The sequence below is a fragment of the Plectropomus leopardus genome, chromosome 13, assembly GCF_026936395.1.
Source record: "Plectropomus leopardus strain MGB_pleo_1.0 chromosome 13, ASM2693639v1, whole genome shotgun sequence".
In the NCBI taxonomy this organism is placed as follows: domain Eukaryota; kingdom Metazoa; phylum Chordata; class Actinopteri; order Perciformes; family Serranidae; genus Plectropomus; species Plectropomus leopardus.
This window is the reverse complement of record NC_142188.1, coordinates 11,834,701-11,849,345: the sequence shown is the minus strand read 5'-3', so window position 1 is coordinate 11,849,345 and position 14,645 is coordinate 11,834,701. Positions and strand designations below refer to the sequence as shown.

The 14,645-nt window shown below is 40.7% G+C and overlaps 2 protein-coding genes across 3 annotated transcripts; one reads left to right on the top strand and one right to left on the bottom strand.

Moving 5' to 3' along the window:
- Nucleotides 1-157: 157 nt before the first annotated feature.
- Nucleotides 158-13,043, top strand: fam149b1 (family with sequence similarity 149 member B1). 2 transcript variants are annotated; one of them, XM_042502573.2, is made up of 16 exons: nucleotides 158-651; nucleotides 1,362-1,478; nucleotides 2,047-2,191; nucleotides 2,925-3,073; nucleotides 3,231-3,374; nucleotides 4,161-4,322; nucleotides 4,411-4,592; nucleotides 4,699-4,841; nucleotides 5,826-5,894; nucleotides 7,177-7,289; nucleotides 7,557-7,781; nucleotides 8,809-8,932; nucleotides 9,203-9,328; nucleotides 10,041-10,122; nucleotides 10,759-10,896; nucleotides 11,066-13,043. In XM_042502573.2, the coding sequence occupies exons 1-16, from the start codon at nucleotides 605-607 to the stop codon at nucleotides 11,146-11,148; spliced, it is 2,049 nt and encodes a 682-aa protein (XP_042358507.1). In that variant the 5' UTR covers nucleotides 158-604; the 3' UTR covers nucleotides 11,149-13,043. The 2 variants fall into 2 exon arrangements, with proteins under 2 accessions (XP_042358507.1, XP_042358508.1); XM_042502574.2 differs by lacking the exon at nucleotides 5,826-5,894.
- dnajc9 (DnaJ (Hsp40) homolog, subfamily C, member 9) lies at nucleotides 12,045-14,510 on the bottom strand. The gene is made up of 6 exons (XM_042502576.2): nucleotides 14,412-14,510; nucleotides 14,123-14,304; nucleotides 13,255-13,395; nucleotides 12,692-12,946; nucleotides 12,467-12,553; nucleotides 12,045-12,369 (listed from the first exon to the last, which is right to left on the bottom strand). Exons 1-6 carry the CDS (start codon nucleotides 14,464-14,466, stop codon nucleotides 12,259-12,261), a joined length of 831 nt encoding a protein of 276 aa, XP_042358510.2. The 5' UTR covers nucleotides 14,467-14,510; the 3' UTR covers nucleotides 12,045-12,258.
- Between the last annotated feature and the right edge of the window lie 135 nt (nucleotides 14,511-14,645).

The following is a 14,645-nucleotide window of genomic DNA, read 5'->3' as shown; positions in this document are numbered from 1 at the left end:
AAACGACAAACGGCTACATATAAGGAACACAATCACGTTGTCGTATTGCATTCTGGGAGTTGTAGTGAAATCACCAATGAGCTAACGGCTATTTAGTGGTACTCGAAAATCAATTTCCCATGAGACCACGGGATTACGGAGCTGCGTATCCATGACAGCCGTATTATTGTTGTTGGTGGTGCTAACATTAGCAAGAAAATCCTCCGAGGAGGCGATAGCCTACGTTATATTTTAAAATGTAAACTAAATAGTTGACATTTTCTGGACCATGCAATGTGCTAATTTAGCGTACCAATGGTAGACCAACAAGAAATGTCTTTTGAAGGATTTTACAATGATTTTCGTGCCTTGTTCAATCTGTGCGTCCATGTAACGTTAGCTAGGTTATATTTAGCCTCTTCCTAGCATTAGCTGCAACAGTTAGAAAGAGCGTTAGCATTTGTAGCCAAAGCCACGTCCAGCTTCCCTGCACCGAGGGTGTTTATCTGAGGACAAGAGGAAATGTCAGACCTCCCTCTGAACTGTTCACAGCGAGTCCAGGACGTGGAGGCGAGGATGAGAGACGAGGGCTTCAGCCTGTAAAAGACAAGGGAGACAAGGGAGGATGATTTCACGATACAACAGAAGACCTGTATCGCACAAACTTGAGATGTGAGTACAAAAAAATCAAGGGCCAGCGCTGAATTTGGTACAGTACCAGCTGAGCACTGTAAACAAGGTTTTCCCAGCGGTCAGAGGCTGAATGCTTGCATTATACACCGGGGGAGAGATGAGTAATTGACTATCGAGTGACAGTGTAAAATAATATTTTTATTGATCCAGTTAGTGATAGTCCATCTGTCACATCTGTCGCCTGATTTAAGCAGGAAAACACGTGACACATTTTAACAAAGTGTCCTTGTTTTAATGATGTCATGCTTTGGAAAAGTGAGGTCGTCGTCTGATTAAATGTTCCTTTATATTGGTATGTTTGCACCCATGTTTATCTCTCTTTGCTGTGTTTGGTTTCTTTTTTTATTTATTTACCATTTTTACCATTTGAATTCAACAATTACACTTGCATCTTTCAGATATTTTAATTTGTATTTACTTATCTATTTATTCTCACCTGTGCTGTAACTTTTACCTGACGTTCTGTATATGTTTGGTTTATCAATTAAAAAAGAAAAATTGTAGAAATTGTAAAAGTATATTTTTTATTAGAAAGGGCTAAGGCATGCAAAGCAATCTCAGTATGGTCCTTCAGCTCATCAGTGACATTAAACATAATTGTTGTCCTCTTCAAAATATGATTATAAATTAACTTTTTTCATTACACACTTTTTGACAAGCTAAATGTTCTCAATCTGTCTTTTGTGTAGTCGTGGGTTGTCTCGCAGCAGCCTTGACCACCACCCACTCCCAGAGGAAGCAGACGACAACCAAACTCCTCAGCGTTACCTCCATGACCTCCAAGAAGCTGTCTCTGCTCACAACAGGTAACTGAGTCCTGCTTGTTCTACAAACAGGCAGCCTGTGATAAACCTAGGCAACGCCACAGTAAGGTCAAGATGAATTTACTTCCAACTAGTTAGTACACAAACATACTCGTGCTCTCCGTGTTTTGTAAGGTTACACCGTCTTGAGTGGACAGCTGATTCTCAGGGCTCTCACTATGTGAAACCAGACACCCAGAAGCAGCAGATTAATTGATATCACATTGCCTCCTTCAGAAGTGCAGTTAAAAGAATAAATAATGAGGCAGGCTGTTGGAATATTTAATTACTTTGACATTCGCCCTTTATTTTCCACTTTGAAACCTTGCCGTTGATTATGTCAGCAACCACCACAGATAAGATTTTATGCAGCCACACAAGAGAGACCATGTTTATATTGTGACATAAAAAGTTAAGATGTTTGAATATACTTGTGAAATTCATGTGTGTATGTGAAACAGGGAGTGTTGAATATATAGATAGTGAACTATATTCCCTATGTGAAAAACAGGGAAGGATTATTTCTCAAACTGTGCATGCACCTGAAATCTTCTTTCTCTTTTCTATGTAGCTCAGAGGCGTCTGCTGCCTCAGGCCACTCTGACTGTCCCACCGTCATCTCAGTAGACTCCAACCAGTCCTGGTCAGGTATCCACAGCTCCACAGGCACTGGCATCTCCACAGAGAGGAGCTCTGTTTTCTCCTGGGGCTACGATGTAAGTCTACTCCTGAGATCTGATGATGCCTGGTTATGTCTGTCACACAAGACACATAATAAAGCATGCACACACACACATTCACATTGTTTGCATTTTTCCATCTTCTCTGTTATTCTGTAGCAAAGATGGAAAAGACTCCACAGGTGTACTTACATGTGTGTTGTAATTACTGATTTTAATTTACTTAATAACATTTTTTACCTTTTGGCAAATGGGTGGAAAACTATAAAGACAGTCACTGTATAGAAAGGTAGATGCCTCCTTTGTCTGCCACTTCTTTGTATATGCAAGGCGTGATTCCACTGGGTATTGGTTTGTTATTATGCAGGGCTTTCTAGCCTCAGCTGGTCCTTCAAAACTTTTCCAGGACTTAATGATTTATTTAGTTTGTTGTCCTCAAGCTGCTTCTGAAAAAGAAAAAAAAACCTTCAGGTACGCAAACTACCTCATTCCTAACTCTCTGTCTCTCTCTTGTCATAGCATATGCACAATCGTGCTTGACCACAAATACATACACACATCCCAAAGAGCCATAGGGGCTAATTACTATGCAGGTTGAAGCTTGCTGTGAGATTTAAAAAAAATAAAATAGAATGGGGATGTGTTGCCAATAACTGATGAAGAGACTGAAAAGCAGCAGCTTTCACTCATAGAGCCGCTATATGAGAACAGAGGATTGACTAGCTTTCCTCCCTGTGTCTCAGTCTCTTTTTGTTTTTCTGTCCCTTAGGAGTTCGACAAGGCAGCGTCACGGCAGGTGCAGCAAATGTTTGAGGAGATCGACAAAGAGCTGTACGAGGGGAGAGGCAGCGGGGGAGGGATACTCCAGGGGCTGCAAGATGAATGTCAACAGTGGGCCACACGTTTCCCACATCTTCGGTATGTTACCCTCCCAACCTCCTGATCTCTGTACTTCAGAGTAGCTGTGGGATCAAAGATTAATGCTGATTGTTGAGACTATCTTGAAAAAAAATCAATTCTTGTATGAAAAAACCAAATATTTTACTAATATATTCTTTGTGTGTGTGTGTCTCAGGATCCTGGGGACTCAGCTGATGTCTCCCAGTGATGAGGGCTTCCAGTGGTATGCTACTTCAGGGAAAAGCAGCTCTGCCAGCAGCCCATCAGCAGGCAAAGAGAGCAGTGTGAAATCCCAGGAGAAAGATAAAAGAGGCACAGAGTAAGTCTTTACTGTACTGACTCACTGTTTGACTGTCTGATATCAGAAGGACACATTAGTTCACCTACATTTTCTTGATGTAAGGAACCACTGTTTTTTTTTTTTGTTTTATTTGAAGAAATTTGTCAGAAATATCATGCCCAGCTCTGTCTGGAGAAGCTGTTGGCCGGCTGTCCAGATGACTGGTGTTACTGCATGAATTATAGAGGAGTCCTGGCTGACTCTGTGGTTTTGTGACCTAGATGCTCAGGCTTCCCAATCAGATTTTTGGGTCATGTTGGTTAGCTGTGATGAGAAGCTGCTAGGACTGCCTGTTTTAAAACTAAGTTGACATGAGGTTTGCAGAATCAGTGACTTCTTTTAAATAACTTCTTAAAACCCGTTTTTATAGACTTGTTTTTATGTGATGTCGTCTTTTTATTTCTTTTATGTTTTTAACCTATTTTTTATCTATTTTATTTACTATTATTTGTGGTTTGATTGCTTTAATTATTTCTCTTTTTTGTCTATTTCTTTGTATTATTTTGTATTAACATTATGTGTCCTTATCTTAAAAAACTGGTTCTCTTGTTTTAATTGTATCCTAACTCTACCCTAGTTTCTTTTCGCTTGTGTTCAATAGGACTCTTTGGTTTTCTGTTGTTGCATTGCCGCCTGTTTATCCCATTTCTGCTTTGCTTTGTCTGTCAAAACTCTGTTTTTAAAGGTGCTTTATAATGAAGTTATTATTATTATTATTTATATATTAAGGTGTTTAAGTATGTGTGTCCTTGTATTGGGGAAAAGGTTGAACGTGCAGGGCAGGAAAGCAGCGCTGATCAAGTCCTCCTCAGCAGAGTTGGATGAGGCTCCTGGCACCTCCAGTGGCTCCAGCAGTCATGACAAGCCGAGAGTGATTGAGGTGGAGGGTCTGATGGAGGAATACCTAGCGTTCGATAGCAGGGATTTGTGAGTTGCTACACAGTAATGTTCTTATTATAGAATTTAAATCTAAATCTCAGCTTTTAAAATGATTTACTATATCTGGCTTCTGCAGGGAGGACGAGTGGGAGCAGGATTGTTTGGAGTCGGGTCGCAGACACCACTGTCTGCCCCCCGTCTCTCCATACCGGTGTCGCCGTCAAGCTGTCCTCGACCTGCTGTTTGATGATGTGTGGCGCCAGCTGGTTGGCTGGATGAAAGAGCTGGTGCAACGTCATTGGGAATGCTGCACCTCAAGTAGGGCTGAATTGAACTATTTTGGGATGCACTAGACCTAACTGACATTAATTATTTTTGGTTCTTGCGCACAGTATTTGGAAGTGATCGCATGTGTGATTGGCAGATGATGAAAAGATTTCTGGGAACTTGAGCCCCGTGCAGCAAGACTCCCAGAACCCCTTCATGCTGCTCTCCATGCTGCCCACAATGCTGCCCAAACTCGGCCAGAGCAGGGTGCCCCCGCTCACAGCCGGGCTGCAGTACCAGGTCAGTGGTCTGAGGGGGGCTGTGGTGAACCTGGGGGAGTAGACTCATTCCACTTTGATCATCTTCAGTAGTTCAGGAGGCCAATTCAAAATTACGAGATCTAAAATTTCTCCTTTCTAAAAAGTTTTGGCTTTTAACCCCTTTGAAACCTGTGCAAATTGGCCTGATTCCTTTCAAGAACATAAAGCAATGAGTAACATTACAAGAAATGACCCAAAGTATTGGCAAGAAAATAGTCAAAGTTTCAAGAAAATCACCTGAAAATTAGCAAAAAAGTATAAAAGTAAAAAAGTAAACAAATAAAGTAAGGAGATGACCTGAGACCTTGATTTTTTTTTCCTATAACATAATTTTACGTACATAATTAATAATTATATACTGTATATATTTTTTCTGTTAATTTTCTTTCTCTTTCTCTTTGTTCTCAGGTCATTCTTCTTGTCACCTTTTATCAATTTTTTGCAGTTTGTGGGACATTTCTTGCCAAGTTGCTCATTTTTCCCACATTTTTAAAATAAATCAACAAAGACAACAGAACACTTAAGGAGAAGTTTACATTTGACCTTGAGTTTTCTTGACTTCATGACTTCAATATATAGCAAGAGGAGAAAAATGGTTGTGGTATAATATGTGTCTTACTTAAGTTGAATCATTTTGGCACTGAGGAGACTATATAACATTTGCTCAGTACCCCAAACTGGCTTTAGAGTCATGAGTCTCTGTTTCACACTTGGTTGTCACCTTTTCTCACTCTAGCCTTTTGTTCTTTCAGTCTTTCAGTGCTTCCAGTTCATTAACTTTTATCACTGTTTTCTTTCTTTTCCTCTGCCCTTCACCTTGCCAATGCTACCTTTTGTCTCTTGTCTATTTTTCCATCTTTATGTCATTCTTTTTCTTTATTTCCCTCACTGTTCTTTACCCTCTTCCCTTACTTTATTCTATATCCACTGTCTTCCTTTGGTCATGCCTTTTCCCCCCTTAAAGAACACTAAGTCAAAGGGCTCAAAGCACAAGTCCAGACGGAAATCCAAAAAGCAGAAAAGGCCTTCCAGTGTATGTAACTCCCTCATTTAGAGCCAAAATGGTGGCGTGTCATGTGCACACCGTCCATGGCGGCTCAATATCTTTATCTCTAGAATAAATGTGTTTGTGCCTGTTGATTAACATGAATGCGTCACCACCGTTTATCTTTTTGATTAACTTTTCTTTCAAAACAAGAATGTTGGAATGCTTTTTGTTTTGCTTGTTATCGCCTTTGCTGCATTTTAAGTGTTGTGAATGTTATTTTTGGTCGGTGGCATAGCAGAAATGGGGTCCTCCTGACATCACTGCATGATGAATAACAGTTTCTTTTAGGGATGTCCCGATCAAGTTTTTTTTTTTGCTCCTTATCCCGATCTGAGTCATTTGATACTGAGTATCTGCCAATACCCAATCCAATACTTGTATTTACCTGGAAAATCAGCTGCACAATGCACACTTCAAGTTCTTTAAAGTTATTAAAATCAATCCAGTGTATATGCTTGACAGTTTAATAACTCAAGAGAAAAATGTCTGTGTTCAAACAACTTCTAAAGGTTTTTTATTTTATTTTTTACAAAGTAAAAATGTAAACAAGCTTAAAATATTTGATATGTCTTGAGAAATTCTCAAATCCTCTCCGTGCAGAATAGTGATAAATGTACAGAACACTATAAACGCTTAATATAATCACAATTATACTTCAAAGTAGTGTGATAGCTTAACTTTATCATTACCAGTCACAACAAATAAAAAGCAGTCACAGTTCAGCTTATTACAGCATTATAGTAAAACTAGTTCACTAAAAATGAACAGAAATTTCAGTTCCACTCAAAGTGGTTTAGCCGCTTAAGCTGAACATAAATATAACAGTTTCTACTTACTGGAGCAGCAGCATTACAATAAAGCGTGAATATCTGCCGCAAATCCTGCTCTCCATTTAGGACACCTGTGTGATGGCAGACGTAAACTAAGGATCAGGTGAGGCACTTGCTCAAAATAACCAATCCTGATTGATTAAAAAATGCATTGATGGGCCTGATACCGATCCTTCTGATCCGATCTGATCGGGATATCCCTCGTTTCTTTGACAATATGCTGTTTTGTACATATGGGATTAACTAACCACTTGGCCACTGGCCTTCAGACAATACACTATTTGTATCTGATCTACGTATCCTCCCATGTTATGTCCCTTCTTCTCTTTTTCTCTCTGTTTTTTGGCACTGTTTTCCTTTTATCCTTCTCCTTTACCCTCCCCCACTCTCCGTCTATCTCATTACTATCTCCGCTGTCATCTCACACCATTCCCCAGGCTGGAAGGGTCCCAGTAGGAGCAGCAGTGACCCAGCACAACCTGAATGACCTCATCGTGATCCACAGCATCCCTCTGCAGCAGAGGAACCTGGGTGTGCTGGATAGAAACCAGTATGGACACGTTTTACTCTTCTAATCAATGAGCATTGGTGCAAAAACAGGGGAAAAAATTGTAATATGTGATTTTAATCTTCCAATGGGAATGAAAGGGGGCCCAGGTGCCTTGTAGTTTTCCATCTACAGGTAAACACATTGAGGGACAGCCTCCCTCGTGCCATGTTTTTGTCCCTGGTCTTAACACCTTGTTTGGCAGAACACACAGTCAGTTGGCAGCAGGTGGAAATACACCATTGTGCTCTGTCTCTCTTTGCCACACAGGGAGCCAGAAGAGCGAGCAACTCACAGACCAGGCTCCAGCGTGGTCCCCTCCAGCAAACCTCGCCCTCGCCGAACCCTGGAACAGAGCTCTTCCTCACTGTCCCGCCCGGCGCAGTCCGCCAGACGCAGAAACCCTCCTCCCAGAACCCTCCTGCCACTGGTTCCTGGCTTGAGTCAATCTAGTGCAGCAGGATCCATGGATGAGGTCATCCGCGGGACACGTTTGTGAGTTTTAGCATCATTGGAAACCCGCCAGTCCCACCCAACTTCCTATCTTGCTTTTTACTCTCATTCTCCCCTACGGTCTCTGAAGTTGTGCAGAGGCAGAGTGAGATTACTTTGAAAACAGGCTCCCTTTCAACTTGTGCCTTATGGCTCTGTGCAGCAGAATAATAGGGTGGGGGCGGAGATAGAAGTTTCATGTGTGAAACCAACTTCACAGATGAACTTGTCATGAACTGCGGGTGACGGTAATAGTGTAAAGTGTGTCACATAGCTTTCCTGTCATGTGGAAAGTCAGTTCTTGTGCAAAATCCAGCAACTACTGAATCTTAATTTCTAACTAAACTCAGTGACACGTTCATGTTATTATTCTTTTTAAAGGAGTAATTTGAGGTGTACTGTCATCACTGTGAAGCCCTAATTCTAGCAAGTGACTGCGCCTGACCAAGGAAGTAGAACTTGTTGTAACAATTGTAACAGACTGATATGAGAGTGGTATCAATCTATCTGAAATTATTCTCTTTTTTTTTCTTTATCTTGTGTGATGTCTAATTGTTTCCTTATAATTTTGTATTATAGAGTAGAAGGCAAAGGGAGAATGTAATGGTTTGGGGGAACCTGTTTTTAACTGTTCATTTGACAATAAACACTTTGACTTGACTACTGATCGAACTTTCAGCAATAAAGTGAATTGGCACATTTTCCAAAATGTCACACAATTACTTTAATATCACAGCGCTTTCACCGTAACATCTTAATAATTAAATTCTTTTGGGGGAGAGATAACCTTTTTATGGCAGCACTACAGATTAAACATTATCTCCAAATCACATCTGTTCTTTATTTAAAAGTATCTATGCAATCACAACAATTTAAAATTCTTTAAATTATCTTTACACCTAAAGCTGTGAATTTTCACAACTCCCACTGGATTTTAAAAAAAACAGTTATATGTTAGCATCATAGATGCAGCATAGAACAATATATTTTTATTCATTGTCTTTATTGAGGTGTGTGTCTTCTTTCACAGACCCACAGCCAGCGACCGCCTGACGTCTCCGCTGTTGCCTTTGAGCAGAAACACGCTCCTTCCACCAATCAGCACCGGAGACCCAGAGTCATCTCACTCAGGGCAGCAGTCCAAACCTGCACAGGTAGAGTGCAACACCACTGAGACACTACTACATTGACAATGAAAAACTTGTTACAGCATCTGAACAGAAAGGCTTATTAAAATGAAGGGGTCTAAGTAGATGATAGCTTTAAGAAAAGTACTGTAACCTGAAAGTGTCACATAAAGTAAACAGCCTGAAGACAATTGTATTGTAGCATCTGGTAAATGCAGTGGTCAGTTTTTTGCTGTAAATGCAGTAAACCAGCTGTTTAACAGACTACGTCTTTGTCCTTTATATCCATCCGACCAGCGTCAGAAGGGCCCGTCCAGCCGCGCCCATAGTGCTATAAATGATGAAGCCGGCAGTTCAATTCCAAGAGATCGTCACCACCTACTGGATGTCTTCTCTCGCCCAAACACCACCCACACATACAGGGTAAGATGCTCTTTATCGTCACAGACTCCTGAGTACACATACAGCACACTGCCAAAGGGTGTCTGCAGGTGCTTATAATGTCTTAAATTACATTTTAAAAATATTACCCCCTAAAAGTTATTAAAAAGTGAGGTCTTAATTGCCAACAACATCGTATTTTATTACATTTATCCATTTAATGTAATTTGGAGTCAAGCTCTTCTGTGTAAAAGTTCACACTTATGATGTTACAAATCTTTAAACCCACCACCGAACCTAATACTTTTCACGTGATACTGTGAAATGTAGATTAACCTAGCTCAATCTCATAACCATATTCCCCACATAAACCTACCTCTGCATGGGACTACATTTGTACCACTTACTTTTATACTTGCTTGCAGTGCCTGAATAAGAATAAAAGATGATTTGCTCAAAATTCAGTTTTAAATTTGGTTAAAAATTATCTTGAAAAGGTCTTAAAAAGCATTACATTTAATTGTCTAATACCTGTAGACACCCTGCAAGTGGCATTTCAATGATTTTGTGACTTTCTACAGAGAGACATTTTCTTTTTTAACCCATTGGCTTTTGGTCTAAAGCAGTAGGGCCTTAATATTCCAACTAATGAGATTGCAATGGAATATTTAGTCTTTTATAACCAATGGTTATGCTATTTATAGTGGTTTGAGTGTCAGAGATGGTATATCTGATCCCTGTTTTTTGTTTTTAGTCAGACACTCCGTACCGTCGTTCCTTCACAGTATTGGACAACATTGGACAGGGGCGGCCAGGCAGAGCCTCCGTGGCCACAGGTCAGAAATTCAACTTGACTAGTTCAGTATAAAAATCATACAAAATGCTACCACAAAAGGGAAGTAGTATATTACAGTGGCTTCCAACAGATTCCTTCAGATGGCTCTGTGGGATTAAATGTACAGTTGAAAGCTTATAGTTGACATATTTGATATAAAACTGTGACTACATCCTGACGGTAGTACAGGCACAGTGGATCCTTCCAAATGTCATTAGAAGCACTATGAAGGGGACAGAGTGAGTATCTGTCTCATGTACTACTGTATGGATATAGTGACAATTTCATTAAATATGACAAAAATTACAATTACAGCTTTAACACGTGCCGCTTCATCCACACCACCCCTCATGTTCATGTTGCACTTTAGCTTTCAGTTTCAAATGTTCATCCATTATTTTTCATTGTCTAATTCAGCCGTTCATCTGTTACTTTTAGCTCCTGATTTAAAATGCTTATCCTCTGGCTAGGAATCAATGATACTGTACACTGAGATGCCTAATTTTCATCTACCAGTTTTATGTTACTTCATTGTTTACTGCATTTGTACTGTACACAGCCAGTGCCTGTGCAAGACAGGATTCTGTAGTACCCCAGTTAATCACTTATGCATTCATTTATTCATTCATTCCACCAGACTCTCTTGGAATTGGTGTGACCGGCATCAGTCTTGGCATCAGTAGCTCATCTTTCTTGGACTCATTTTCCCATCACCCCTTGGGGCACTCACCCATCAAAGATGAAGAGGAGCCAGACCCACAAGCCCCTGTCCCAGGTCAGTAGATTAAAGCAGCTGATGAAACTCTTCCAGACTCGTTTCTCAGATAAACTATGAATGAAAGAGGTTGCAGCGGCTAGCTCCAATGGAGATCACCTGCTGGTAAGGTGATTTAAGTCTAATATGTTCAATAATTTGATGTTTTTATTCCTCCTGTGTCCCACAGCTCCACTGGTGCCCGTGTCAGTCCCACCTCGCTCTTACACCAGAGGAGGCATCTCATCCAGAGCCAGCAGACCTGGCTTGTAGTTTGCCTCTGGACCCTTCAGCCATTCATCTTTACTCACCACAACAAAGTGCAGCATCTGTGCCCACTAAACTTTTTTTTTTTTTTACAAAGTAGCAGAATTTTTTTCCATATGATGCTGCTTTGGTGACATTTTTGTTAAGAGGCCTATTTTTGTATTTCAGAAATCAGCTTATGTGGCTGCCAAACACACTAACTCGCTGTATGTGTGGACTTCGAATTGCATATGTATGATGTGAATGTGTATATATTTATATGTGAATGTACAGTAATATTATCCTCCGTGGTGTGTTGTTGTGCTGGTGAATGACTATGCAGGGAATAACACATCCACGCAGACAGGGATTGAGAGGATAAAAAAAGCACTTTTTCCCCTTCTCTGATACTACATCAGAGAGTTTGGTACTGTATCTTTTATAAGGACACAATTTTCAACCACCCTGTGTAAAAAAGAAAATGAACAGGAACTCTCATTGCACATACGAACAAAGATGCCACCTTTTTTTTTGCCTTTCTGTCCATCAAAGCTCAGTTCAAATCATATAAATCAGACGAGGGAATGTAGTGGCTTAACATCTTTGCAGCTCGTGCTTTTGCTATTACACCTCAAGATAATGTAGGAATGAAAGAAGCAGTCATTTAAACTACTGGTTTGTTTGTAAATAATTAAGGAATTAATTATTCTCTGTACAAAATACTGTATTTGAGGTATTACCTGAGCACAGCCTAATGGGCATGCTTTCACATGTAACATCAGGGTTTCTGCAGTTTTATTTTCATTTGTTATTATATTACAGCCATGCTTCAAAGGTGACAAAGCTTGAAAATCAAAGCTTTTCTTCGATGCATTTTCTTTTATTCTTTTTTATACAAAAAGGATTAAAAAAAACTGTACAAATGTATATAAATATGTATTTATTTGTGCTTTATGAAGACTTTGAAACACACGACAAGAAATAAAAGATACATTTACATTTTGATAAGCGTCACATAAAAAGCTGCTGACGGACACACAGAGGGAATGAACTTCAATGCTGTTATTCTATCTAAATAAGAACATGTGCCGCCATTTATATACATTTTATCTGCCATAACCAGAGCCTGTATGCGTTTCACTTTTTTCCTCTTTTTCCTTTTTGGGACTTCTCACTTTTTTTGGAGTATTTTGCTTCTAGGTCAGACAGGAAACTGTTGAAATTCTGCTCTCTGGACTTCTGTTTTTGCTGGGAGAAAGAATGAAAGGACGGTTATTGAGAAAAGAAAAAAACCCAAACAATCAGCACTTAAACAATTTTATACATATGCCTATGTATTTGTCACCTTAAGCATCATCACAAGACTGTCATCCTCATCACCGAGCCCCATCTCTTTCTGCATTTCTTCTGCTTCTTGTCGCTCTCTGTCAGCCTGGAAGGTCAATTTATAGAAGAAAAAATTTAAGGTTTTGGAGGCATCTATAGGCCATCTAAAAGTCATGTGAAAGAAAATCTAGAAAAAAAAAAAAGTGCTGTGAGGGTTCTGCTCTTTATCAACCACACGTCTCACCCTCTTCCTCCGAGCCCTCTTCTTCTTGTTGCTCTCCTGAGTAAATGCTGGAAATGCTTCGACTTCTCCTCTCTCGATGGCAGCCTGGATGATGCTGCACAGCCTGGGCTCATCTTCCTGGGAGCAGCACATGGCCGATTCCATGATGGCGTCCATGTTTCCCTGGTGCTGCACATACAGCTGGATCACATCCTGCCGCTCCTCATCAGAGCCCTTATATTTACTCTCAAATTCAAGGATGTCCTTCACTGTAATCTTGGAGATGAAGAGAAAAACATGTTTGGTGCAGGCAATAAAATAATGTTAATGTGCAACTTTATGATGCTGCAACAAATAAACTAGTCTAAAGCTATCGTGCTTGCGTTTATCCATTATCCCCTGGTGCATTTATTATATAGTCTTTAATTTGTTGTACTAAGGCAGGTGCAGCGACACAACATCATACAAGTGACTCACTGCAAGTGTGACATCATCGCATGTTTAACACTATGACAAAGCAGTGTGTGACTCATTATTAAGTCACATTATTTACAATAAAGAAAACACCTGCTGCCCTCCATTACCTTGGGGAATAGCAGTCTCCAGTAGTCTTCCCAGCAGCGATCTTGACTCAGGATGTCAGACTCTTCATCCACCACCCCCTGCTCATCATAAACAGCTTTCTGCTCCTTATCGTTCAGCACCGCATACAGCTTTCCCAACACCTGAAGGGGGAACGAAACACATGTTACACACATCTGCAGCCCTATTCTTAAAAGTATGGTATGTATTATTATTATTACACACTTATAAAATTGTATGTGGAGAAGCACTGAACTACAGATATACTGTGGGCATGAGTTACTCAAGTCAGCTTTAACTAAAGCCACATCTTCTCCTGGTCTCAGTCTGACAAGACTAAGGAGTTGCTGTCATCGAGCACGCTTTATTAAAATGCAATGTTCTGCTTGGAACCCTGACATTCACATAGATGCCACCTGACACGCTCCACCCATCCAAAAACTGGCAATGGCACCAGAGCCACACACCACAGGACATCCCCAGAGGTCCTGCGTCCATGCCACAAGAGGGCAGAGCCAAGTCTGATCCAAGAGGGCCCCAACGTGGATCCAGGGTACCTCTGGGAAACCAGCATGTCCCACAAATTCTCAATCAAATTGGGATCTGGGGAATTAGGAAGCCAGATCGATGCCTTAAGCTCTTTGTCATGTTCCTCGGGAGTAGTATTTATGGTGTGGCATGGTGCATTGTCCTGCTGAAGGGGGGAGACATTGTCGACAAAGTCGCTGTGAAAGTGTTATCTTTAGTGGCTGCACGAGAAACAACCGTTACTCTCTGCAGCTTCTTCAGTTAGCTAGCCGTTAGCTGGCTAGCAGAGCTAATGTTAGCTTATGCTTATTGTGTGCGGGCCTGCTAACGAGGACAGTTTACCTGAAATTTCTCCGTGGCCAGCGGGTCCTCAGGAGCCCGGTCTGGATGGACTTTCAGCGACACTTTGTAGTAGCTCCTCCGGATCTCCGCCTCGGTCGCCTCCTTGTTGATGCCCAGCACCTCGTACAGGTTTGAGGTCTTGAAGAGCTCCTGACAGCGCTCGAGCAAACCCATCCTGACGGCTTTGACAGAGCACGTTAATCCGGCAAAGTATTTACTCTCAAGCTACTCAACGACGTTTTACAGTTGAGCTGTGTGACAGAATAATCACAAGTTAAATGCGTCTTACTTTTACCCCTCTTTGTTGGCAGTATCAATTTGGCGCGCTGGCCTGTCACACACATCCGTACGTAAAGCGACGTGCTCACGTAACAAACCCAAACGCCCTCTTATTGGTTCCCATGATCGAACACGTCAGACTATGTAATGAGGACTTGTTTTGACAGATTTTGTATTTTTAAATCTTTAAAAATATTACTATACAACATATATAGGGGTGTATCCGGGATTATAGTTGAATTAA